Here is a 27,213-nt window from a genome sequence, read left to right as displayed (position 1 = left end):
AGGGGGCGCACCGTGCGGGGGGGGGGTGGCTGCGTAATGTTGTTGCAAATAATATTTCTATTAAATAGGCTTTACTTTGCATTTTAATTAACGTGGGATTATTTTTTTGTATTTAGAAATAATAGTATCAACTTTTTTTTTTTTTTTTTCTCCAACATTTGTGGCACTGGCGTGGCGCCCCCTGATGGACGGCGCCCTTAGCATTTGCCTATACGGCCTATGCCACGGGCCGGCCCTGTGTGTGTTGACTTGTTGTGTTGGTTTATTAGCAGCAAGAGTGGGACAGGTAGTTTGTATTATGTCGTCTGTGTACTCATCAAAGTGCAATTCATGGTCATTAACCTGAATGAGTCATTTTGTCGACAAGAATGTGGCAAGCTTACAGCAGTTCTACTGTCACTATATATTATTACATCTACAGTATGTACAGTAGTTCCATCTACAGTATGTACAGTAGTTAAATCTACCGGATGTACAGTAGTTCCATCTACAGGATGTACAGTAGTTCCATCTACAGTATGTACAGTAGTTAAATCTACCGGATGTACAGTAGTTCCATCTACAGGATGTACAGTAGTTCCATCTACAGGATGTACAGTAGTTCCTTTTGACAATAGAGATGATGTGAAATCTCCCATCATGCCTGCAGAGTGTGGTCCTCAGTGTTGTCTCCCTCTCAACTACCTGGCTAAATAAAGACTGAAACAGCCAAAGGTGAGGAGACTGCCCACTCTGTGCCAGAAGGTTCTCACTTCAGGGTTTTGGAGAAGCTGCCAAACTGCCACTTGTGTGTGTGTGTGTGTGTGTGTGTGTGTGTGTGTGTGTGTGTGTGTGTGTGTGTGTGTGTGTGTGTGTGTGTGTGTGTGTGTGTGTGTGTGTGTGTGTGTGTGTGTGTGTGTGTGTGTGCGCCGACGTAGCCGCTGATGCTCATGTTCATTCAAATGGTTACGTAATACTACATCATGTACTTCTTGCTGTAATATCATCAAACGGGTGTTGCAGTGTACTTTTGTTGTACGGTACATCGGTACTAGTATAGTACCGCCATACTAATGAATCATATTCTGTACTATACCGCCTCTAAAAAGTACCGGTTACCCTGGCCCCCCCCCCTTTTTTTAACGGGCATGACGGCGCGTCATCACAACATGACATTGCTGGTTTTACGTGCAGAGGAGCATGTTGGGCAGCGCACACACACAGAGTACTTACAAGCAGACACAGTGTGTAGACAGAAAAGGGAGAATGGACGCATTTTGGTGTAAAAAGTCAAGATAAAGGTGAAGTTATAACACTGAAACACCCTCAGGAAGAGGTGCTAGCTAGTTAGAGGCTAACGTCCATCCGCAGTGTTTTAGCTATTTTTAAATCATTAATCTTGGTCTCCATGGCAACAAATAAAGTAAGTTTCTTACAAGTAGCATTATCACTGGAGGATGAGGAATAGCTAAACATGCTTCACTACACACCGTAGTGAAGCATCAACAGTGTCCAAAACAGGTTATTTTCTGGCGCATTTAAAAATCAATAAATCTGAATTTACATCATGAATTTGACATGCAAGACAATATAATCTCATATTGTGGAGTTTTTTTTTTTTTTTTTTTGCACATAGCAGACCGATATCAATATGGGGTTGGGACACCCGTATCCTAAATATCTACTTGTCTTCTCATTTCTTTCAAAGCAAGTAAAAAGACAGGATGAGACAATGTAGTGCAGGGGTGAGCAATTAATTTTTACCGGGGGCCGCATGAGCAACCTGAGCACTGCTGGAGGGCCACACCGACGACAATATTTCAATTGAATTTTGCTCAAATTATTTTTGATATACTGTAAGATAAATAATAATAATAATAATTTCATTTAACGTAACTTAACTTTATACAAAAGCAGATTGCTTTTAATAGTTTTATTTTTAACACTGTCTTACACAACACTTCCTGATGTATAATACAATGCAAAAATGTCAATTTCTGTCACTTTATCCTGCATCCTCTTTAAAAGTCCAACATTTTTCCCCGTCAGATTTGGACAACCATCTGTTGTCACACCTGCCAGCTTGTCCCATTTCAGTCCTAACACGCATTTACCTATGTGAACAAGTCATTACCTGTGGTTGTCCCTTTTAATTGACTGCATGGCTGCCAGCTCCTCCGTGATTTGAAAGTCTGCAGTTATCCCACGTAAGAAGATGAGCAGCTGGGCGGTGTCACGTACATTGCAGCTCTCATCCAAAGCCAGCGAAAAACAGTCAAAGTCGACCGTTCCAAGTTTCCATCGATGGTCTCAACCCGCCTTGTTACAGTGCGTCGGGAGAGTGACACGTTCTCAAATGCGCCCCTCTCCTCCGGGCATATCAGCGCAACAGAGTCCAATAAGCACTCCTTAATAAACTCTCCGTCAGAAAACGCCTTACTTTTTCTGGCGATTTTGTGAGAAATGACAAAACTTGTCCTGACAGCTGCATCTCTGGGGGTGGGAAATATGGCAAAAAGTCCTTGTTGGGTTTGCAGTTTTACCATCAACGCATCAGCCTCCCTTGCGCGCGCTTCATCAGACAGATTCCGGTATTTTTCCTCGTGCTTCGTGGTGTAGTGGCGATTCAAATGATATTCTTTAAACTAAGGCTGCAGCTAACGATTATTTTTCTATCGATTAATCTATAGATTATTTTTTCGATTAATCGGTTAATCTATAGATTATTTTTTTCGATTAATCTATAGATTATTTTTCCTTTTACCGATTATTTTTTTTATTTAAAATGAAGATGAAAATATAAATGTAGGCCAGTTTTTTCAAAAGGCATGGCTTTTATTTACAAAAAAAAAAGTATGGCCACTCAGTCAACATTGACAACAACATGACAAAATATTCTGTAACAATGTAAACATTTAACAAAATTAAAAGTAGCTTATTTGCTTTTAATGTGCAAATATAAAAGTAAACATCCAGTGCAAATCTTAATATTCTGCAATAGTATAAGCATTTCAAAAGTAAAAGTATTGCTTATTTTGCTTTAAAATGTGCAAAAATAAAGATAAACATCCAATTCAAAAAAGTGCAAAACGGAAATATTCTGTAACAACAGTGTAAACATTTCAACAAAAGTAAAAGTATTGCTTATTTGCTAAAATGTGCAAAAATAAAGATAAACATCCAATACAAAAAAGTGCAAAACGAAATATTCTGTAACAACAGTGTAAACATTTCAACAAAAGTAAAACTTTTGCTTATTTTGCTTAATAACACAACAATGATAGTATGATTAAAGTGAAAGTTAATTGTTCGTTTCTACATAGTATACGTAATTGTTAATGTTGTAAAAGGTATTTGCACAACTAATTAACGTTAGCGTTAAAGAGGAGCGCGTCTTTGTAAACACTGAACAGGCACGCCAAACGCTCCTCTCAGAGCGAAACGGTGCTTTAGTTTATGAATTTACAACGCAGATACAAATGACACATTCATGTTTTTGTGTAATGATGACAACGTATACTCACGCGGACGATTGACTAGTTGATGGTGATGGCAAGAACGCTGCCGTTGTGCTGCTATGATAGGCCATTTCCGCTCGACACAGTGTGCATACAACAACATTATTAGCAGAGGTGGGTAGAGTAGCCAGAAATTGTACTCAAGTAAGAGTACTGTTACTTTAGAGATTTATTACTCAAGTAAAAGTAAGGAGTAGTCACCCAAATATTTACTTGAGTAAAAGTAAAAAGTATGTTGTGAAAAAACTACTCAAGTACTGAGTAACATACACACACACATATATATATATATATATATATATATATATATATATATATACACATACATTGATATATACAGTATATAATTTATATTTATTTATTTTGCCGTTTTTGTTTACATGTTAAAGGTGTTTTAATAATTATACATGCATGTTTAACATATAGATTCCTTTCTTTCATGAAGACAAGAATATAAGTTGGTGTATTACCTGATTCTGATGACTTGCATTGATTGTAATCAGGAAGCAGTGCTGGTAACGTCCACGTTTTCAAATGGAGGAGAAAAAAAGTTCCTCCTTTCTGTCTAATACCACATGAAAGTGGTTGGTTTTTGGCTTCTTATTTGTCCAGCTTCCATATTCGTTTTTATACACTTCACAAGAAATACATTGGCAGCAAACTCCGTAGCTTGCTAGCTTGCTAGCTTGCTAGCTTGTTTGCACTGGCTTTCGGAGACTCTTATTTTGAAAGCGCAGGCGCGATGGAGCGGCACTTTTATTGTGAAGACAGGAACTGTGCAGTCAGTCTTTAGGCTTTTGACGGGATGTACGGTTAAAATAAAAAAGGGTCTTTTTTCCTTCACACTTTTGATTGATTGATTGGAACTTTTATTAGTAGATTGCACAGTACAGTACCGTATTTTCCGCACTATAAGGCGCACCGGATTATTAGCCGCACCTTCTATGAATTACATATTTCATAATTTTGTCCACCAATAAGCCGCCCCGGACTAAAAGCCGCGCCTACGCTGCGCTAAAGTGAATGTCAAAAAAACGCTGCGCTAAAGTGAATGTCAAAAAAACAGTCAGATAGTTCAGTCAAACTTTAATAATATATTGAAAACCAGCGTTCTAACAACTCTGTCCCAAAATGTACGCAAATGTGCAATCACAAACATAGTAAAATTCAAAATGGTGTAGAGCAATAAATAGCAACATAATGTTGCTCGAACGTTAATGTCACAACACACAAAATAAACATAGCGCTCACCTTCTGAAGTTATTCTTCATTCGTAAATCCTTCGAATTCTTCGTCTTCGGTGTCCGAATTGAAAAGTTGCGCGAGCGTGGGATCCAAAAATGGCCGGCTCCGCCTCGTCGAAGTCATCGGATTCAGTGTCGCTGTTGTTGTGCAGCAGTTCTGTGAATCCTGCCTTCCGGAAAGCTCGGACCACAGTTGTGACCGAAATATCTGCCCAGGCATTTACGATCCACTGGCAGATGTTGGCGTATGTCGACCGGCGCTATCTGCCCGTCTTAGTGAAGGTGTGTTCGCCTTCGGAGCTGTGTGAAAAAAGCCACCCGGCCTCTTCGCGTAAACTTCCCTTAACCACTCGCTCATCTTTTCTTCATCCATCCATCCCTTCGAGTTAGCTTTTATGATGACGCCGGCTGGAAAGGTCTCTTTTGGCAAGGTCTTCCTTTTGAATGTCACCCTGGGTGGAAGTTAGCATGGCAAGCTAGAACCACAGTGAAGGATGACTTCTCATTCCCTGTGGTGCGAATATTCACCGTACGTGCTCCCGTTCCACAGTGCAGTTCACAGGAATATCAGTTGCTGTGAAATACGGTAGTAATCCGTGTGCGGATGGAGAGATTGCGTCTTTTTATGAACCGGATCCTTGTCCTTTGTAGGAGCCATTTTGTGGTCTTTACAGATGTAAACAGGAAATGAAACGTACGGTGATATCCGCGCGTTTTTTCTTCTTCTTCCGGGGGCGGGTGAAGCGCTTCCTGTTCTATGGGGGCGGGTGAAGCGCTTCCTGTTCTATGGGGGCGGGTGCTTTCCTTGGCGGTTGCTTGCGTAGAAGAAGAAGCGCTTCCTGTTCTACCGGGAAAAAAGATGGCGGCTGTTTACCGAAGTTGCGAGACCGAAACTTTATGAAAATGAATCGTAATAAAGCGCACCGGGTTATTAGGCGCACTGTCAGCTTTTGAGAAAAATTGTGGTTTTTAGGTGCGCCTTATAGTGCGGAAAATACGGTACATATTCCGTACGACTGACCACTAAATGGTAACACCCGAATACGTTTTTCAATTTGTTTAAGTTATTTGGCATCTTATTTGTCCAGCTTCCATATTCGTTTTTATACCCTTTACAAGAAATACATTGGCGGCAAACTCCGTAGCTTGCTAGCTTGTTTGCGCTGGCTTTCGGAGACTCTTATTTTGAAAGCGCAGGCGCGATGGAGCGGGACTTTTATTGTGAAGACAGGAACTGTGCAGTCAGTCTTTACGGTTGAAATAAAAAAAGGGTCTTTTTTCCTTCACACTTTTGATTGATTGATTGGAACTTCTATTAGTAGATTGCACAGTACAGTGCATATTCCGTACAATTGACCACTAAATGGTAACACCCGAAGTTAGCTCGGAGCCAGTCAGGTCATGTGACCCCTGGCTCTGTTTGATTGGTCCAACGTCACCAGTGACTGCATCTGATTGGTGGAACGAAGTGAAACGTCACCAGTAAGGCAGGCACTTTGAAGGTCTGTCTGACAGACCAAAACAAACAAAGCGTGCATTAACAGATCGATAAAAATTAGTAGCGAGCTGAATGTAGATAAAAGTAGCGGAGTAAAAGTAGCGTTTCTTCTTAGACCGTTTATTGAAATACTCCCACACTTTTGACGACTTTTGGCGTGCTTTTTTCCCCTCGCTCGCACCGCTCGCATCGTCTGCTTTGCGCTCCGCCATGACGGTAGTGTGACGTAAATATGCGACGCGTCGACGAACAAAAACGTCCTCGACGTATTTACGTAACCGATGACGTCGACTACGTCGACGCGTCGTTTCAGCCCTACTTTAAACACAGCAACCTGTGTACCACAAATTAAGCACACGGCTTTACCTTTCATTTCTGTAAAGAAATACTTGGCAGTTCATGTCTTGTTGGAAACACGCCATTCCTCATCAACTTTTCTCTTTTTAGCGTCTCGGGGATAACCGGGCATCACTTGTCGCTGTGCACCTTCACTCACAGGTTACACACGGACATACGCCCATAAAAAACACTTTTCAAAATAAAAGCAGCACCGTTGTATTGCACACTCGACATAGATACTTTTTAAAATTATTTTGTAATTTATGATTGGCCTCACGCGGGCCGGACAGGGACGCACAAAGGGCCGGATGTGGCCCGCGGGCCGCAGAATGCCCAGGTCTGATGTAGTGCACACTGACTGTTAAGTGAGGGCAGTCACAACAAGTCAACGTTGGCACAGAGCAACTCCATCAATTACCTCAAGTGCAGGAGAGTAAGAGTGGCGTCGTATATCAAGGTGGGTGGCAGTAAACAACACTACTTCCGTACAGTGCGTCCTCTGCAATATGCCAGTGTCTGGAGTCAACACTGCAGCGTGTGCGTGCCTGCAGGCTCTTTTTCTTTCGCCGTCACGGCCGTTTCTTGCAGCGTTTTTTGGGAAGGCACAGAAGGTGACGTTGATTCAGACCCGACAAGTTGGCCGCCTAAACGGGTTTGGACTATTTAACCAGTAATACTGTAGTACAGGCCCAGGCAATTATTTTGACTCGGGGGCCACATTCAGAGAAAAAAATGTGTCTGGGGGCCGGTATATCTATTTTTAGGAACGCTAATACAAAACCTCACAATAATCGTCTGATTGAATGCTAAAAACGTTATGGCAGACCGCCTTAAAAAACGTAATGGAATTTCTAATTTTTCTATGAAGGATAAAACACTGAATATTGACAAAATATGAACGTCACACCCCCCTTTCGATCAACATATTCTACAAAAAAACACAACAAAAATGCAACAAACAGTGAAATATGAATGGGTTGTACTTGTATAGCGCTTTTCTACCTTCAAGGTACTCAAAGCGCTTTGACACTACTTCCACATTTACCCATTCACACACACATTCACACACTGATGGAGGGAGCTGCCATGCAAGGCGCTACCAGCACCCATCAGGAGCAAGGGTGAAGTGTCTTGCTCAGGACACAACGGACATGACGAGGTTGGTACTAGGTGGGGATTGAACCAGGGACCCTCGGGTCGCGCACGGCCACTCTTCCACTGCGCCACGCCGTCCCTTTAGAACACCAAGGGTACAAAATAAACCCACCTACAATCTGATATTTGCTGAATTTCCCCCAGGGATCAATAAAGTACTATTCTGTTCTATTCTATTCTATACATCACTAAGTTTTAGAACTTTGTTGTGAAAATCTCCTTCCGCATCTGTGGAAACGTTTCCCGCCCACACTGCTTGGTACCTGTCTGAGCTGCCGTGATGTAGATGACCATAGTAACTAATTAGATGACCATAGTAACTAATTAGATGACCATAGTAACTAATTAGATGACCATAGTAACTGGTATATTATCCATAAAGGCAGATTCCAAGCATGTAAAGACCAGTGACGTGCAGTCACTAGAGGCAGGTGAGGCGGGGCCTCACCTGCCATCATGGAAAGAAAAAAAATGTAAAAAGATTTTTTTTTTTATTAAATTGTTATATGTATCCAGTGATTATACTATAAAGTTATTTTCCATTTAACTTCACCCGTTTTAGATTATTTTTATTTAAAATCGCTGAATTTTCACATTTGCCGTTCAAATACTGAGAAGAGACGGTGCGGTGAACAGCAGCCAGTTGAGGCACGTCACTCAGTGCCTCACCATGGATTGCGGACTCGGCTAACTGCTGGCCTGCTGTGCAGTGAGACCGTATTGCTATATGAATTATATTATACATTTCCATAGTTTAGTTAGATGAGGTATATAATGTACAGTGTATTTTGTCAACAACTGTATGTGTGTAAAGTATTTCTTGTGCTGAGCGATCATAAAACGGCTGCAAAAGACGCACTGGCTGAGGCTCGCCTCCTGCACCCCCGCCGTAGAATGCACGGCAACCCCTGACGGGAGTGTTATATCAACTAAAGCCCACACTTAAACTTTCCACGTGCAAGATTGAATCTATTTAAAAAAGTTATTTCATAAGAAGCCAAAAAGTGCAAAAACAATAATGTTGGTGTTGGAGGAGTTGTGAATGACTGCAGGGCCACAACATTAGGTACACCTGCAGACTGCAGGTGTACCTAATTCACAACTCCTCCAACACGAACATTATTGTTTTTGCACTTTTTGGCTTCTTATTAAATAACTTTTGTAACCTATTTTCATGGGCTTTCCTCTTTGTGATGTTAAGTTCCTGTTATGCGCTGTTATACAGTATATGCCTTGAGCTCTTATTTTGAAGGCGCTAAGAGCGGAAGTGATGACACGGAGTGGAGCGGAAGTTTTTGAAAGAAGGTAAATAAAGTGGTCCTCGTGTAAACTGGAGCCTCCGTGTTTGTTATTTTGTAGTTTCATACAGTATAGGCCACATTTATAAACCCTCGGTTACACTTTTTTAAATAGATTCAATCTTGCACGTGGAAAGTTGAAGTGAGGGCTTTAGTTGATATAACACTCTCGTCAGGGGGTGCATTAATCCAGCACAACAGCAGCTCATGGACTTATTTTATAAGTAAAGGTAAGACCATAATAACGTTTTTTTTAATTAAATGTGCTTTTTTGTGTGCTACAGTTTGTATGTGTAAAGCTAAAGTTAAGTTAAAGTAGCAATGATTGTCACACACACACTAGGTGTAATGAAATGTGTCCTCTGCATTTGACCCATCCCCTTGATCACCCCCTGGGAGGTGAGGGGAGCAGTGGGCAGCAGCGGCGCCGCGCCCGGGAATAATTTTTGGTGATTTAATAACCCCCAATTCCAAGCCTTGATGCTGAGTGCCAACCAGGGAAGAATGCTGGTATGAGCTTTTAAACATAACCCGTTAACTGCTGCCAATCAAATGGTGAATAAGATACTCTTTAGGGTTCATATGTTTGTAAATCTGACTGTGATGAAGTCAGTGCCTCACCAGCCATCAACCTCACCGCACGTCACTGATAAAGACTTAGTATAGTTGAAGACTTATGGTCATTAGAAAAGATGAGTGCACATCATAATGGCAGCTACACTTTACATCTTAAACATCTAAAAAAATCTTTGGAAATGTCCGGCGGGCCAGATTGAAAAGCTCAACGGGCCTTGGTTTGCCCAGGTCTGCTGTAGTACCTCAACTTACGAGCTTAAATGCTTCTGTGACGGAGCTCTGAACTCAAAACACTTATTTCTCATATCAAGGCCTCCCATTTATCCATCCATCCATTTTCTACCGCTTGTCCCATTTAAATTCAGTTAATTGGTGCTTGCCTCCTCCCAAACTGCACCACTTTTAAACATTGTATGAAAACAATACAATAGAACCTAGCACTAACAACTTTAGTAGTTTACTACCTTCCAGAGTGGACTTCGACAATATCTCCTTGGGACGGTATGGCTCGGTTGGTAGAGTGGCCGTGCCGGCAACTTGAGGGTTCCTGGTTCGATCCCCGCTTCCGCCATCCTAGTCACTGCCGTTGTGTCCTCGGGCAAGACACTTTAGATGCTAAACTGACAGTTGACAGGTAGAAAACAAAGATGCTAAACTGACAGTTGACAGGTAGAAAACAAGGATGCCAAACTGACAGTTGACAGGTAGAAAACAAGGATGCCAAACTGACAGTTGACAGGTAGAAAACAAAGATGCTAAACTGACAGTTGATAGGTAGAAAACAAAGATGCTAAACTGACGGTTGACAGGTAGAAAACAAAGATGCTAAACTGACGGTTGACAGGTAGAAAACAAAGATGCTAAACTGACGGTTGACAGGTAGAAAACAAAGATGCTAAACTGACGGTTGACAGATAGAAAACAAAGATGTTAAACTGACAGTTGACAGGTAGAAAACAAAGATGCTAAACTGACAGTTGACAGGTAGAAAACAAGGATGCCAAACTGACAGTTGACAGGTAGAAAACAAGGATGCCAAACTGACAGTTGACAGGTAGAAAACAAAGATGCTAAACTGACAGTTGACAGGTATAAAACAAAGATGCTAAACTGACAGTTGACAGATAGAAAACAAAGATGCTAAACTGACAGTTGACAGGTAGAAAACAAAGATGCTAAACTGACGGTTGACAGGTAGAAAACAAAGATGCTAAACTGACGGTTGACAGATAGAAAACAAAGATGTTAAACTGACAGTTGACAGGCAGAAAACAAAGATGCTAAACTGACAGTTGACAGATAGAAAACAAAGATGCTAAACTGACAGTTGACAGGTAGAAAACAAAGATGCTAAACTGACAGTTGACAGGTAGAAAACAAAGATGCTAAACTGACAGTTGACAGGTAGAAAACAAAGATGCCAAACTGACAGTTGACAGGTAGAAAAAAAGATGCTAAACTGACAGTTGACAGGTAGAAAACAAAGATGCTAAACTGACAGTTGACAGGTAGAAAACAAGGATGCCAAACTGACAGTTGACAGGTAGAAAACAAAGATGCTAAACTGACAGTTGACAGGTAGAAAACAAAGATGCTAAACTGACAGTTGACAGGTAGAAAACAAAGATGCTAAACTAACAGCTGACAGGTAGAAAACAAAGATGCCAAACTGACAGTTGACAGGTAGAAAACAAAGATGCTAAACTGACAGTAGACAGGTAGAAAACAAAGATGCTAAACTGACAGTAGACAGGTAGAAAACAAAGATGCCAAACTGACAGTTGACAGGTAGAAAACAAAGATGCTAAACTGACAGTTGACAGGTAGAAAACAAAGATGCTAAACTGACAGTTGACAGGTAGAAAACAAAGATGCCAAACTGACAGTTGACAGGTAGAAAACAAAGATGCTAAACTGACGGTTGACAGGTAGAAAACAAAGATGCTAAACTGACGGTTGACAGGTAGAAAACAAAGATGCTAAACTGACGGTTGACAGATAGAAAACAAAGATGTTAAACTGACAGTTGACAGGTAGAAAACAAAGATGCTAAACTGACAGTTGACAGATAGAAAACAAAGATGCTAAACTGACAGTTGACAGGTAGAAAAAAAAGATGCTAAACTGACAGTTGACAGGTAGAAAACAAAGATGCTAAACTGACAGTTGACGGGTAGAAAACAAAGATGCCAAACTGACAGTTGACAGGTAGAAAACAAAGATGCCAAACTGACAGTTGACAGGTAGAAAACAAAGATGCCAAACTGACAGTTGACAGGTAGAAAACAAAGATGCTAAACTGACAGTTGACAGGTAGAAAACAAAGATGCTAAACTGACAGTTGACAGGTAGAAAACAAAGATGCTAAACTGACAGTTGACAGGTAGAAAACAAAGATGCTAAACTGACAGTTGACAGGTAGAAAACAAGGATGCCAAACTGACAGTTGACAGGTAGAAAACAAAGATGCTAAACTGACAGTTGACAGGTAGAAAACAAAGATGCCAAACTGACAGTTGACAGGTAGAAAACAAAGATGCCAAACTGACAGTTGACAGGTAGAAAACAAAGATGCCAAACTGACAGTTGACAGGTAGAAAACAAAGATGCTATACTGACAGGTAGAAAAACAAAGATGCTAAACTGACAGTTGACAGGTAGAAAACAAAGATGCCAAACTGACAGTTGACAGGTAGAAAAAAAGATGCTAAACTGACAGTTGACAGGTAGAAAACAAAGATGCTAAACTGACAGTTGACAGGTAGAAAACAAGGATGCCAAACTGACAGTTGACAGGTAGAAAACAAGGATGCCAAACTGACAGTTGACAGGTAGAAAACAAAGATGCTAAACTGACAGTTGACAGGTAGAAAACAAAGATGCTAAACTGACAGTTGACGGGTAGAAAACAAAGATGCCAAACTGACAGTTGACAGGTAGGAAACAAAGATGCTAAACTGACGGTTGACAGGTAGAAAACAAAGATGCTAAACTGACGGTTGACAGGTAGAAAACAAAGATGCTAAACTGACGGTTGACAGATAGAAAACAAAGATGTTAAACTGACAGTTGACAGGTATAAAACAAAGATGCTAAACTGACAGTTGACAGGTAGAAAAAAAAGATGCTAAACTGACAGTTGACAGGTAGAAAACAAAGATGCTAAACTGACAGTTGACGGGTAGAAAACAAAGATGCCAAACTGACAGTTGACAGGTAGAAAACAAAGATGCCAAACTGACAGTTGACAGGTAGAAAACAAAGATGCCAAACTGACAGTTGACAGGTAGAAAACAAAGATGCTAAACTGACAGTTGACAGGTAGAAAACAAAGATGCTAAACTGACAGTTGACAGGTAGAAAACAAAGATGCCAAACTGACAGTTGACAGGTAGAAAAAAAGATGCTAAACTGACAGTTGACAGGTAGAAAACAAAGATGCTAAACTGACAGTTGACAGGTAGAAAACAAGGATGCCAAACTGACAGTTGACAGGTAGAAAACAAGGATGCCAAACTGACGGTTGACAGGTAGAAAACAAAGATGCTAAACTGACAGTTGACAGGTAGAAAACAAAGATGCTAAACTGACAGTTGACAGGTAGAAAACAAAGATGCCAAACTGACAGTTGACACGTAGAAAACAAAGATGCTAAACTGACGGTTGACAGGTAGAAAACAAAGATGCTAAACTGACGGTTGACAGGTAGAAAACAAAGATGCTAAACTGACGGTTGACAGATAGAAAACAAAGATGTTAAACTGACAGTTGACAGGTATAAAACAAAGATGCTAAACTGACAGTTGACAGGTAGAAAACAAAGATGCTAAACTGACAGTTGACAGGTAGAAAACAAAGATGCTAAACTGACAGTTGACAGGTAGAAAACAAAGATGCTAAACCGACAGTTGACAGGTAGAAAACAAAGATGCTAAACCGACAGTTGACAGGTAGAAAACAAGGATGCCAAACTGACAGTTGACAGGTAGAAAACAAAGATGCTAAACTGACAGTTGACAGGTAGAAAACAAAGATGCTAAACTGACAGTTGACAGGTAGAAAACAAAGATGCTAAACTGACAGTTGACAGGTAGAAAACAAAGATGCTAAACTGACAGTTGACAGGTAGAAAACAAGGATGCCAAACTGACAGTTGACAGGTAGAAAACAAGGATGCCAAACTGACGGTTGACAGGTAGAAAACAAAGATGCTAAACTGACAGTTGACAGGTAGAAAACAAAGATGCTAAACTGACAGTTGACAGGTAGAAAACAAAGATGCCAAACTGACAGTTGACACGTAGAAAACAAAGATGCTAAACTGACGGTTGACAGGTAGAAAACAAAGATGCTAAACTGACGGTTGACAGGTAGAAAACAAAGATGCTAAACTGACGGTTGACAGATAGAAAACAAAGATGTTAAACTGACAGTTGACAGGTATAAAACAAAGATGCTAAACTGACAGTTGACAGGTAGAAAACAAAGATGCTAAACTGACAGTTGACAGGTAGAAAACAAAGATGCTAAACTGACAGTTGACAGGTAGAAAACAAAGATGCTAAACCGACAGTTGACAGGTAGAAAACAAAGATGCTAAACCGACAGTTGACAGGTAGAAAACAAGGATGCCAAACTGACAGTTGACAGGTAGAAAACAAAGATGCTAAACTGACAGTTGACAGGTAGAAAACAAAGATGCTAAACTGACAGTTGACAGGTAGAAAACAAAGATGCTAAACTGACAGTTGACAGGTAGAAAACAAAGATGCCAAACTGACAGTTGACAGGTAGAAAACAAAGATGCCAAACTGACAGTTGACAGGTAGAAAACAAAGATGCCAAACTGACAGTTGACAGGTAGAAAACAAAGATGCCAAACTGACAGTTGACAGGTAGAAAACAAAGATGCTAAACTGACGGTTGACAGGTAGAAAACAAAGATGCTAAACTGACGGTTGACAGGTAGAAAACAAAGATGCTAAACTGACGGTTGACAGGTAGAAAACAAAGATGCTAAACTGACGGTTGACAGGTAGAAAACAAAGATGCTAAACTGACGGTTGACAGGTAGAAAACAAAGATGCTAAACTGACAGTTGACAGGTAGAAAACAAAGATGCTAAACTGACAGTTGACAGATAGAAAACAAAGATGCTAAACTGACAGTTGACAGATAGAAAACAAAGATGCTAAACTGACAGTTGACAGGTAGAAAACAAAGATGCTAAACTGACAGTTGACAGGTAGAAAACAAAGATGCCAAACTGACAGTTGACAGGTAGAAAACAAAGATGCCAAACTGACAGTTGACAGGTAGAAAACAAAGATGCTAAACTGACAGTTGACAGGTAGAAAACAAAGATGCCAAACTGACAGTTGACAGGTAGAAAACAAAGATGCTAAACTGACAGTTGACAGGTAGAAAACAAAGATGCCAAACTGACAGTTGACAGGTAGAAAACAAAGATGCTAAACTGACAGTTGACAGGTAGAAAACAAAGATGCTAAACTGACAGTTGACAGGTAGAAAACAAAGATGCTAAACTGACAGTTGACAGGTAGAAAACAAGGATGCCAAACTGACATTTGACAGGTAGAAAACAAAGATGCTAAACTGACAGTTGACAGGTAGAAAACAAAGATGCTAAACTGACAGTTGACAGGTAGAAAACAAAGATGCCAAACTGACAGTTGACAGGTAGAAAACAAAGATGCTAAACTGACGGTTGACAGGTAGAAAACAAAGATGCTAAACTGACGGTTGACAGGTAGAAAACAAAGATGCTAAACTGACGGTTGACAGGTAGAAAACAAAGATGCTAAACTGACGGTCGACAGATAGAAAACAAAGATGCTAAACTGACAGTTGACAGATAGAAAACAAAGATGCTAAACTGACAGTTGACAGTTAGAAAACAAAGATGCTAAACTGACAGTTGACAGGTAGAAAACAAAGATGCTAAACTGACAGTTGACAGGTAGAAAACAAAGATGCCAAACTGACAGTTGACAGGTAGAAAACAAAGATGCCAAACTGACAGTTGACAGGTAGAAAACAAAGATGCCAAACTGACAGTTGACAGGTAGAAAACAAAGATGCTAAACTGACAGTTGACAGGTAGAAAACAAAGATGCTAAACTGACAGTTGACAGATAGAAAACAAAGATGCTAAACTGACAGTTGACAGGTAGAAAACAAAGATGCTAAACTGACAGTTGACAGGTAGAAAACAAAGATGCCAAACTGACAGTTGACAGGTAGAAAACAAAGATGCCAAACTGACAGTTGACAGGTAGAAAACAAAGATGCTAAACTGACAGTTGACAGGTAGAAAACAAAGATGCCAAACTGACAGTTGACAGGTAGAAAACAAAGATGCCAAACTGACAGTTGACAGGTAGACAAAAAAGATGCCAAACTGACAGTTGACAGGTAGAAAACAAAGATGCCAAACTGACAGTTGACAGGTAGAAAACAAAGATGCTAAACTGACAGTTGACAGGTAGAAAACAAAGATGCTAAACTAACAGCTGACAGGTAGAAAACAAAGATGCCAAACTGACAGTTGACAGGTAGAAAACAAAGATGCTAAACTGACAGTAGACAGGTAGAAAACAAAGATGCTAAACTGACAGTAGACAGGTAGAAAACAAAGATGGCGTTCAGTGTTTTCCTGCTCCAATGAGCGGACTGTTGAAAATGGGAATCGGGGGATTACTTTTCAAAAGTTAGATTTAACATTAACGTACTTTTATCTAAAGCGACATACATAAAAAATACATATAAAACAATCAGTGTAAACATGATCATTTAAGGCAGGGGTCGGCAACCCGCGGCTCTTTAGCGCCGCCCTAGTGGCTCTCTGGAGCTTTTTCAAAAATGTATGAAAAATGGAAAAAAATGAGGGGGAATTTTTTATTTTTTTTTTAACATAGTTTCTGTAGGAGGACAAACATGACACAAACCTCCTTAATTGTTAGAAATCACACTGTTTATATTAAACATGCTTCACTGATTCGAGTATTTGGCGAGCGCTGTTTTGTCCTACTAATTTTGGCGGTCCTGGAACTCACCATAGTTTGTTTACATGGAACATTTCTCCAACTTTCTAGGACGTGTTTTATGCCACTTTTTCTGTCTCATTTTGTCCACCAAACTTTTAACGTTGTGCGTGAAGGCACAAAGGTGAGTTTTGTTGATGTTATTGACTTGTGTGGAGTGCTAATCAGACATATTTGGTCACTGCATGACTGCAAGCTAATCGATGCTAACATGCTATTTAGGTTAGCTATAAGTACATATTGCATCATTATGCCTCATTTGTAGGTATATTTGAGCTCATTTAGTTTCCTTTAAGTCCTCTTAATTCAATGTATATCTCATGACACACTATCTGTATGTAATATGGCTTTTAATTTTTTGCGGCTCCAGACAGATTTGTTTTTGTATTTTTGGTCCAATATGGCTCTTTCAACATTTTGGGTTGCCGACCCCTGGTGTATTGGAAGAATGTAATAGAAAATATCAATACAAAGTGTCAAGACAGAATAAACTCTCTGCTGCTGCAGCAACAGAGATACAGTCTATAAGATATATAGATATCTAATGTATTCATACATTGTTTATGTAGCATGTATATATAACCTCATCATATTGTTTTTTCAACTTCAAAATAGCTGACCCTTTTTTTCCCCCCTTCTCTGGGATTATATTCCCAGTTTTGATCTCGGAAGTCTGGTCACTTATAGCATATAATAATATGCAGAATAATAAAACATGATTCCTTTATCATAGCTACACGTATGACAAAAAAGCGTGTGAAAATCAGTGGTATTCAGTGAGGTAAGATGAATTAAATGTTCATTGCTCCTGCCAAATGAATTGCACGGATCACCACTCCAAGATGGCGGCCCCGCGTCTCGTCAGCGCCAGTAGGCAGTAGCGCTCCATGCTGCGTACCCTTAGAACATGTCTATGGTTTCCATGGCTTTTAACATGTAACGGAATGACCAGCACTTTGCCACTAACAATCGCCACTATTTATACTTTTAAATATTACCAATATTAAATAAGCTTCTTAAAACTTCTTACGATGATGGCGACAAACTATGTCTGCCTTTCTTTTTACACCCAATCCGGAAGCTGACAGGAAGTGACCTACCCGGAAGTGACATCATCATTTAGCAATTTTGCAGCAATTTGAACGAGCGCAGTCACAATACATTTATATTCTACAACTGTGTGAAAGAGATAACAATAATAACAAATGTCTCGATGACAACACGGGGCTGCTAAAAGAAGAGAAGCTCACCAGGCTAGCAAAGTTGGTTTGTTGTTTATACTGTTAGCTAATGCTACTAAATGTATGTGGAAAGGTTTAACTTGGGAGTTTTGCCGCCTTCCTAGTCCATGTTTCACTTTCACTTTGCGCTGGAATCACTACTGTCGTGTTCCGTATTGTGGAAATAAGTTGACGTGCTGCTAACTGAACTTTTATTCACGACTCTTGGGAATAACACGTCATACTTCAGGCAACGCTGAAACAGGAAGTCCCTCGTCCCTTGGGCCAATCATATTTGTGTATACTTCAGGGACCGCTCGGAGATCGTACTACCTAAGAATATTACAACTACAAACATTCTTTAAACTCCCCACGTCCAATTAGTGTCCATTGTCGTCTTATTAATTTCAGTACCATGAATTTATTAACGAGGACCCCGACTTAAACAAGTGTAAAAACTTATTGGGGTGTTAGCATTTAGTGGTCAATTGTACGGAATATGTACTGTACTGTGCAATCTACTAATAAAAGACTCAATCAATCAAACTCCAGGTGGTGAGTCCGGCATGGAGCCCCAAAGACAACGGCGAGGGCCTCCACTTCTCCGACGGCCGCCGGAAAGTCGACTACGTTCTGGTGTTCCATCAGCGGAGACACATCTCCGTGCGCTCCCACGCCAGCACCTCGGTTTCCCACGACCGACTGTCCATCGTCTCCAACGGCAACTTCCCGCCGTCGCTGGGCTCGGAGGGGAAAGGAGGCGGGGAGTCTGTGAGCATCGGCGAGGTGTTTATGGAGCTGGACAGTGGAGGAGGCAACGAGGCGGCGGAGCCTGCCGACATGCATCTGATCAGGCAAGAGTTTGAGGCCAACCTGCTGGAGGCCGGCCTGGAGATAGAAAGAGACCGAGAGGTGAGTGTGATGATGATGATGATGATGACCACACACACTTCTTTTGTTTCAAGTCCACTTTTTGCCTGCAAATGATCATTAAAGTAGAAATAGAGTGGAACAACAAGTTTACTTTATATGCCTAAATAGATGAGGCAATTCCTGAAGGAATTGTCCCTTTTGGGGTCGCGGGGGGTGCTGAAGGCGGTGTACACCCTGGACAAGTCACCACCTCATCACAGGGCCAACACAGATAGACAACATTCACACATTAGGGACCATTTAGTGTTGCCAATCAACCTATCCCCAGGTGCAAGACTTTGGAGGTGGGAGGGGCCTATCCCCAGGTGCATGTCTTTGGAGGTGGGAGGGGCCTATCCCCAGGTGCATGTCTTTGGAGGTGGGAGGGGCCTATCCCCAGGTGCATGTCTTTGGAGGTGGGAGGGGCCTATCCCCAGGTGCATGTCTTTGGAGGTGGGAGGGGCCTATCCCCAGGTGCATGTCTTTGGAGGTGGGAGGGGCCTATCCCCAAGTGCATGTCTTTGGAGGTGGGAGGGGCCTATCCCCAAGTGCATGTCTTTGGAGGTGGGAGGGGCCTATCCCCAAGTGCATGTCTTTGGAGGTGGGAGGGGCCTATCCTCAGGTGCATGTCTTTGGAGGTGGGAGGGGCCTATCCCCAAGTGCATGTCTTTGGAGGTGGGAGGGGCCTATCCCCAAGTGCATGTCTTTGGAGGTGGGAGGGGCCTATCCCCAGGTGCAGGTCTTTGGAGGTGGGCGAGGCCTATCCCCAGGTGCAGGTCTTTGGAGGTGGGAGGGGCCTATCCCCAGGTGCATGTCTTCAGTGCAATTGAAATTGAACTGAAATGCTGAAAGAATGTAGTATGAATGTAAGAATAGTTTGAATTAGGGCTGGGCGATATGGCCTTTTATTAATATATGGATATTTTTAGGCCATGTGACGATACACCCAGGCCCGGCCCTAACCAATCTGGCGCCCTAGGCAAGATTTTAGGTGGCGCCCCCCCACATCGGCAGTGAAGTGTATATACTCACAAGAACCCGAATAGCTTTGTCTTTGACCTTTTTTTTTTACTTACAACTATACCTAATATATAAAGGGGTGGAAAAGTGACGATTACCTGCAGGGCAAACATTAGCTAACCAGAAGGCAATAACAATGTAAACAAAAAACACCTGCTTAAAAGATCTAATACAAACATTTATATGCACGTACAAAACTTAGAACTTTTAGCATATCAGTATGTGGAATTAAATGATGGAATGGATTAAGTAAAGAAGTTAAAAATTGTACTGATATGATCCAGTTTAAGAGGTTGTTCAAAAATAATAGTGCTTACAGAGTACAAAGAAGAAGAATTATGAGAAATACTTTCAACCTTATTGAAAATAAGATATTCTTCATCTCAGTATGTTAATAATGACTGAATTAATTAATTAATTACATATTACAAAACTGTTGTATACTAATTCATAGATGTTATTTTATTATATAAAAAGGTCAGTAAATGATTCTATATATTTGTAAATGCTTTGAAGTGGGAAAGGGGTAGGATTAAATAAGCTTTGCTTCTTCCTACTCCTTTTCGGGCATGATGTAAAATGAAATGATATGAAATTGTGTGATGTATTATGATGTAAGTGTGTTCATGTTCCAAATAAACTAAAGAAAGAAAGAAATGTCCCTGAGGAATGTAAGGTGGGAGTACTGTAATTACCTAACGTTACATTATTATTTTCCATAACAATTTAGCCCCCTCCACAATATTAACCCGACGTTAAAACAGAACTAGCTATTTATTGATTAGCAATTGCCGAATCATGTAACATTAGCTTAATGCTAAAAAGCCAGGTTACTATCACATTCTGTAACAGACAAATAATTTCATGTAGGCTAACGTTACCTACCTGCTACCTCTGTCTTTTCTCGTTTCTCCCCCTCTTCTTTTCTCTTTTTTCTTCCCTGGGCACCTGACAGTTTTGACATCTTGTGTTGATTTTTTGATGTGGTGACGTCCAAAAAGAGTCATGATACGGGAAGGGAGGGGGCGCACCGTGCGGGGGGGGGGGGGGGGGGCGTAATGTTGTAACAAATAATATTTCTATTAAATAGGCTTTACTTTGCATTTTAATTAACGTGGGATTATTTTTTGTATTTAGAAATAATAGTACCAACTTCTTTTTTTTTTTTTTTTCTCCAACATTTGTGGCACTGGCGTGGCGCCCCCTGATGGACGGCGCCCTTAGCATTTGCCTATACGGCCTATGCCACGGGCCGGCCATATATACAGTATGTGGATATTTTGCCTTAGCCTTGAATGAACACTTGATGCATATAATCACAGCAGTATGATGATTCTATTAGGGGTGTAACGGTACAAAAAAATTTCAGTTCGGTACGTACCTCGGTTTAGAGGTCACGGTTCGGTTCATTTTCGGTACAGTAAGAAAACAACAAAATATAAATTTTTTGGTTATTTATTTACCAAATTTGTAAACAATGACATAACATACATATACACACACAGGGTCCATTGCCAGGGTTAATGTGGTCAACATATATCAAATAAAAACTAAATAAGATAAGGCTCAGAATGGTTTCTTAACAAAACCTTTCTACATATAAAGTGCTTTTTTTGATTGATTGATTGAGACTTTTATTAGTAGATTGCACAGTACAGTACATATTCCCTACAATTGACCACTAAATGGTAACACCCCAATACGTTTTTCAACTTGTTTAAGTCGGGGTCCACGTTAATCAACATTAAACTGCCTCAAGTTGTTGCTCAGATTAAATAAAATGACAAAACTTTTCTTCTACATATAAAAAGTGCAACATTAAACAGTTTCAAGTCAACTCATCATGCTTAATTTATTACAGCATTTGGGAAGCCTGTAGTTGATTTATTATGTAAATGTTATATTTGTATCAACATGTGATAGCAGGGACCCTGCCATTCAAAACTAGGCTGCTGCATTACTAATGATTAATGTAACTATAGCTGAAAAAATAGTACAATAGGAGAGACTATTCATCCCTGAACACCATGGAGTTCATGTAGGCTTAATGATGCACTTACATTATTATATCAACTATCAGAGACAGAAACTCTTCATTTAACATAATGTCCTTTTTTGCTGCTTCAACACAGCTCAATCAACACAGAAAAAAGTAAAGTGAAATAACAGACAGACAGGGCTTTGCTGTCCGTAACACACACACACACGCACACACACCGCAAAATGAGCTAACGTTACGCTAAAAGTGAATTAGCCTTCGCCTCAAGCCAGGACTGTGAGCGAGCTGAGCTGCCTTTTATATTTCTAGAAGGTCAACGGGCTCATAGTGATGTTACTAGTAGTTGACTGGGAGGTGTTTATTATCATTTGGGGAGAGTCTGCTGCCTGATGATTACCTGCGCTCTGAATACGCACTGCTGATCGGCTGTTACCGCTCTGTGTGTAACCAATCAGATGGTTGTGTGGGTGGGACAATGCTGGGTGCTGTGTAGAGGACTGACAGAGACAGGCAGAAGGAAGCGTAGCAGCTTGTTAAGACTTTAGCTCAGGCGGCTACTTTATATGTTCGTGTGGAAACTCGTTCGGTACACCTCCGAACCGAACCGGAACCCCCGTACCGAAACGGTTCTATACAAATACACGTACCGTTACACCCCTACCATATAGTCATTTTCTATATCGCACAGAGACAAACCTGCGATATATCCAGTATATTCCATATATCACCCAGCCCTACTTTCATGTCATTTGACAAGGTTGTAAACTGTAAGTAGGTTAGATATCATTATTGAAAGCGATTAAAATCTAGAGTAAGATTACTAATTCCGTGTTAATATTGTTGCGGGCCCCGGGCGCCTCTGTAGTGGAAAAGTTGGGCCCCGTGGTCAAAAAGGATAAAAACCCCTGCTCTACCGTACATCCTCCAGTGAACAAGTGTCCTCTGCAGTGGACATTTGTTTTTTGCTCCATTTCTTTTGTCAGTCACACATTTCAGGAAAAAATATCCCTGTTTCCCTCGTTCTAGTCGGCACTCGAGACTTGTTGTTGCAACCCTTCACTGTGAGTTTCCTTCCAGCTGCTAAACTTTGACCTCTTCCATGTCTCCGATATGAGACGACTCATTGGTGGTTGTGGCGTTGCGAGGGCCAAACTTTGACCTCTTCCATGTCTCCGATATGAGACGACTCATTGGTGGTTGCGGAGTTGCGAGGGCCAAACTTTGACCTCTTCCATGTCTCCGATATGAGACGACTCATTGGTGGTTGCGGCCTTGCAAGGGCCAAACTCTGACCTCTTCCATGTCTCCGATATGAGACGACTCATTGGTGGTTGTGGCGTTGCGAGGGCCAAACTCTGACCTCTTCCATCTCTCCAATATGAGACGACTCATTGGTGGTTGCGGCGTTGCGAGGGCCAAACTTTGACCTATTCCATGTCTCCGATATGAGACGACTCATTGGTGGTTGAGGCGTTGCGAGTGCCAAACTTTGACCTATTCCATGTCTCCGATATGAGACGACTCATTGGTGGTTGCGGCGTTGCGAGGGCCAATCTTTGACCTCTTCCATGTCTCCGATATGAGACGACTCATTGGTGGTTGCGGCCTTGCGAGGGCCAAACTTTGACCTCTTCCATGTCTCCGATATGAGACGACTCATTGGTGGTTGAGGCGTTGCGAGTGCCAAACTTTGACCTCTTCCATGTCTCCGATATGAGACGACTCATTGGTGGTTGCGGCGTTGCGAGGGCCAAACTTTGACCTCTTCCATGTCTCCGATATGAGACGACTCATTGGTGGTTGCGGCCTTGCGAGGGCCAAACTTTGACCTCTTCCATGTCTCCGATATGAGACGACTCATTGGTGGTTGCGGCGTTGCGAGGGCCAAACTTTGACCTCTTCCATGTCTCCGATATGAGACGACTCATTGATGGTTGCGGCATTGCGAGGGCCAAAATTTGACCACTTCCATGTCTCCGATCTGAGACGACTCATTGGTGGTTGCGGCGTTGCGAGGGCCAAACTTTGACCTCTTCCATGTCTCCGATATGAGACGACTCATTGGTGGTTGCGGCGTTGCGAGGGCCAAACTTTGACCTCTTCCATGTCTCCGATATGAGACGACTCATTGGTGGTTGAGGCGTTGCGAGGGCCAAACTTTGACCTCTTCCATGTCTCTGATATGAGACGACTCATTGGTGGTTGTGGCGTTGCGAGGGCCAAACTCTGACCTCTTCCATGTCTCCGATATGAGACGACTCATTGGTGGTTGCGGCGTTGCGAGGGCCAAACTTTGACCTCTTCCATGTCTCCGATATGAGACGACTCATTGGTGGTTGTGGCGTTGCGAGGGCCAAACTCTGACCTCTTCCATGTCTCCGATATGAGACGACTCATTGGTGGTTGCGGCGTTGCGAGGGCCAAACTTTGACCTCTTCCATGTCTCCGATATGAGACGACTTACTGGTGGTTGTGGCGTTGCGAGGGCCAAACTCCTCCCAGTGAGATGGTGCACCAATCAGGACGCTTTGGCTTGTCTGGAGTGTGTCGTAGTGAAGTAGGCGCTCCGGCACACCTCCCACTCGTGTTGTTGTCGTGGGCCTGCGTGCTCCCACAAATGGAGTTATTGTTCCAATTCTTCTGAAACCATTTGGCAGGTGGGATATTTGGAAGCAAGATGGTTGACAAGAGGATGAAGTACAGTTTGAATGTGCATAAGCAGGCTCGCTAATCAGACTGTTGACAATATGCCGATGAGATTAGCTTCCCGATAGCGCTTTAGCTTCTCTCATAGATTGACATGTTGATACTCTCTGCAGCCAAGAGCAGCCGCTACGAAGATTTGAGTCCATATAGTACTGGATCCTCTTACCGAGTGACTGACACACATAATTACACTCCTTCATTTGAATAAAGTGGGGGATACTCTTACGGAATGACTGACAGACATAATTACACCCCCTCAGTCAGAGTAGCGCCACTTTAAGAGTGCCTTCTGCAGGCGCTGGCACAGCAATGGAACCAAAAATGGAGGTTCTGTATTTATGGACACTGAAATGCAAATGTCCTCGCCGGTCCACCAAAATAGATCACAAACAATAGCAAGATGCTAATACGTTACCTTCAACACAATTTTGAAGTTATATAGGTACACAGGCCTCACATTTTTACTTTTTAAGGTCAAGGCAAGTGTTGCTTTAAAGGAGGGCTCATATTTTAGGGCACCAAGGCAAACATTTTCTTTCCAGGCAGGGGCGCCAAAGCATGCATTACATTATATATATATATATATATATATATATATATATATATAACAGTTTTTTAATTATTTATTATTAATATAAACTTGTCAGCTTTTTGTCATTTCATGATGCTTTTATCTTTATGTTTACATTTTGATAGAGGGAGGTATTTTTTGTATTATTTATGGATTTTTTTAAGTTATGTACATTCATATGTACATGTAGATGATGTATCGGGACAGATCCATTAAGAGTTTGAGCAGAAATATGTTGTACAGGAATTAACTATACACAATAACACATAAACCAAATGCTGTGTCACATGAATGTTTTTTGAAGTAATATCTTTGTGACATGAAAAAAACCACAAGTAATGTAAAAAAAAAAACATGGTGTTTACTTTTTGATATTAATATAAAACACAAAGCAGTTTGGCTAATGAAGATGAAGTCTAATAAACAAGCTTTGTTCTTCTCTTGGTTCTATACAACAGTTTGGCCAACAAAAATAAAGAGGAGTGACACCTCTCACATCAAATACACAATCTTCTCAGCCTTTATTCAATTCGATGAGATGACAAAACCTTTTAGCTAGTATTGATGTTATTTGAACACTGATAGTTAGCAGTTAAATAAAGGAGGAGTGAACATCCCAGTAAACAAACTAAAGACTTTATAAACAAGTTGTGACAACTTTCACCTGCTGCATGTTTCCTCACATCATTAACTCTCAGTCACAGCAGCTGATGGACGCTGTATTGAGAAAATAAAAGCAACATCAAATAGTTGTCTGTATACTTTTAGACAAGTGTCTCCAATATTGTCCACACCTGTCTCCATCTAAACACAGCAGTGTGCTCTTAAACGCACAATGGGAAGTGAGGGAAAATGACGTTAAACCAAGCCCTTGGCTCCGTTTAGTCCTAGGGAAAATTCTCCGGAGCAAAGTCCGTGTAGTTAGTCCGCCATGATTATCAAGCCAAACGACGCTAGTGCGCATGTGCCTAACTTCCTGTTACTTTATGCATTGATAAATGACGGTGTTTCTGAAATAAAAAAAATAGACGTATTACCGACCGTCGGGAATTTTATCGCGAATTATCATTATACCGTTTATTGTTACATTCCTTGACCATTAACAAATAAAAAGTCAAGGGCTGTCACGACATGTTCTTGCTGCAGATGTTGGTCAATTTTTTAGGGCATTACAGCAAATGACGAGGGTGGTCGCACATTTTGCCACAGTTGCCGTGGTTAAATTCGAGCCCTGGGTACAGTCAGGCATTGGCAATAAATTCATTTTATCGACATATTTGAGTTTTTTGATGCAGTTGCATATTGTTTTGCCCCCAGAAGCTTCCGTAGCTTTCACCCTCCCGTCCCCCCCGGAGAATCACACCCCTTGCAAAACACGGCTAACGCTGACGAGAGCAAGACGTTTGTTCCAGAGAAAAGAAAAGTGTCGTCAGTGGTTTGGTTTTGCGGCACCAGGCGTGCAACAAAATACTGCACGGTGCTAAGCTTGTTTAAAAAAGGCAGCAGCACAACAAACTTATTCCAGCATCCGAAACCGATGCAACGAGCCGAGTGCTGGAAAAAACTTGAGCGATAATGACGTAGAGGAGGAACCACAGATCTCTTCCCATCAACAACAATGCTAATCACAACGAGTACTTTGGGAACAATTATCATCCAGAAACTCATATTTTTGAGCCTGAACACAAAGAGGATGAGCAATACATAATAAGCCATAATAAAACAAATACTTACTGTAAGAATTCCACTCTTGCTGGGATGCTGATCGACGGAACTTTCACATAATTCCGCTTAGATGACGATTCATTCGCAATCCTCACAAAGGGTTAAAACAAAGTTCCTGCAGGAAACGTCTCTTGAGGTCTATTTGGCCATCGACGTCCCACTGGGGTGAGTTTTTCCTTGCCCTTATGTGGGCTCTGTACTGAGGATGTCGTTGTGGCTTGTGCAGCCCTTTGAGACACTTGTGATTTAGGGCTATATAAATAAACATTGATTGATTGATTGATTGATCTTGGGGGATGTGAAAGTGTAGCAGCCTGTGGGTCCATGGCCACATTTGTCTACTAGCAGGTGGGAGATGCATGAATTATAATCTACAATTTACTTTTAGC

At 41.3% G+C, this 27,213-nt stretch overlaps 1 protein-coding gene across 2 annotated transcripts in view; it reads left to right on the top strand.

The window, feature by feature from the left end:
- Positions 1–27,213, top strand: part of ano2b (anoctamin 2b) — a 169,034-nt gene that overhangs the window by 31,894 nt on the left and 109,927 nt on the right. For both annotated transcript variants that reach the window (XM_061961336.2, XM_061961337.2), the window contains one exon: positions 18,444–18,803. In XM_061961336.2, coding sequence (XP_061817320.1) covers positions 18,444–18,803 — 360 coding nt within the window. The remainder of the gene's footprint in view (positions 1–18,443; positions 18,804–27,213) is intronic.

The sequence above is a fragment of the Nerophis lumbriciformis genome, linkage group LG05 (assembly GCF_033978685.3).
Source record: "Nerophis lumbriciformis linkage group LG05, RoL_Nlum_v2.1, whole genome shotgun sequence".
In the NCBI taxonomy this organism is placed as follows: Eukaryota; Metazoa; Chordata; class Actinopteri; order Syngnathiformes; family Syngnathidae; genus Nerophis; species Nerophis lumbriciformis.
This window is presented reverse-complemented; position numbering and strand designations above follow the sequence as displayed.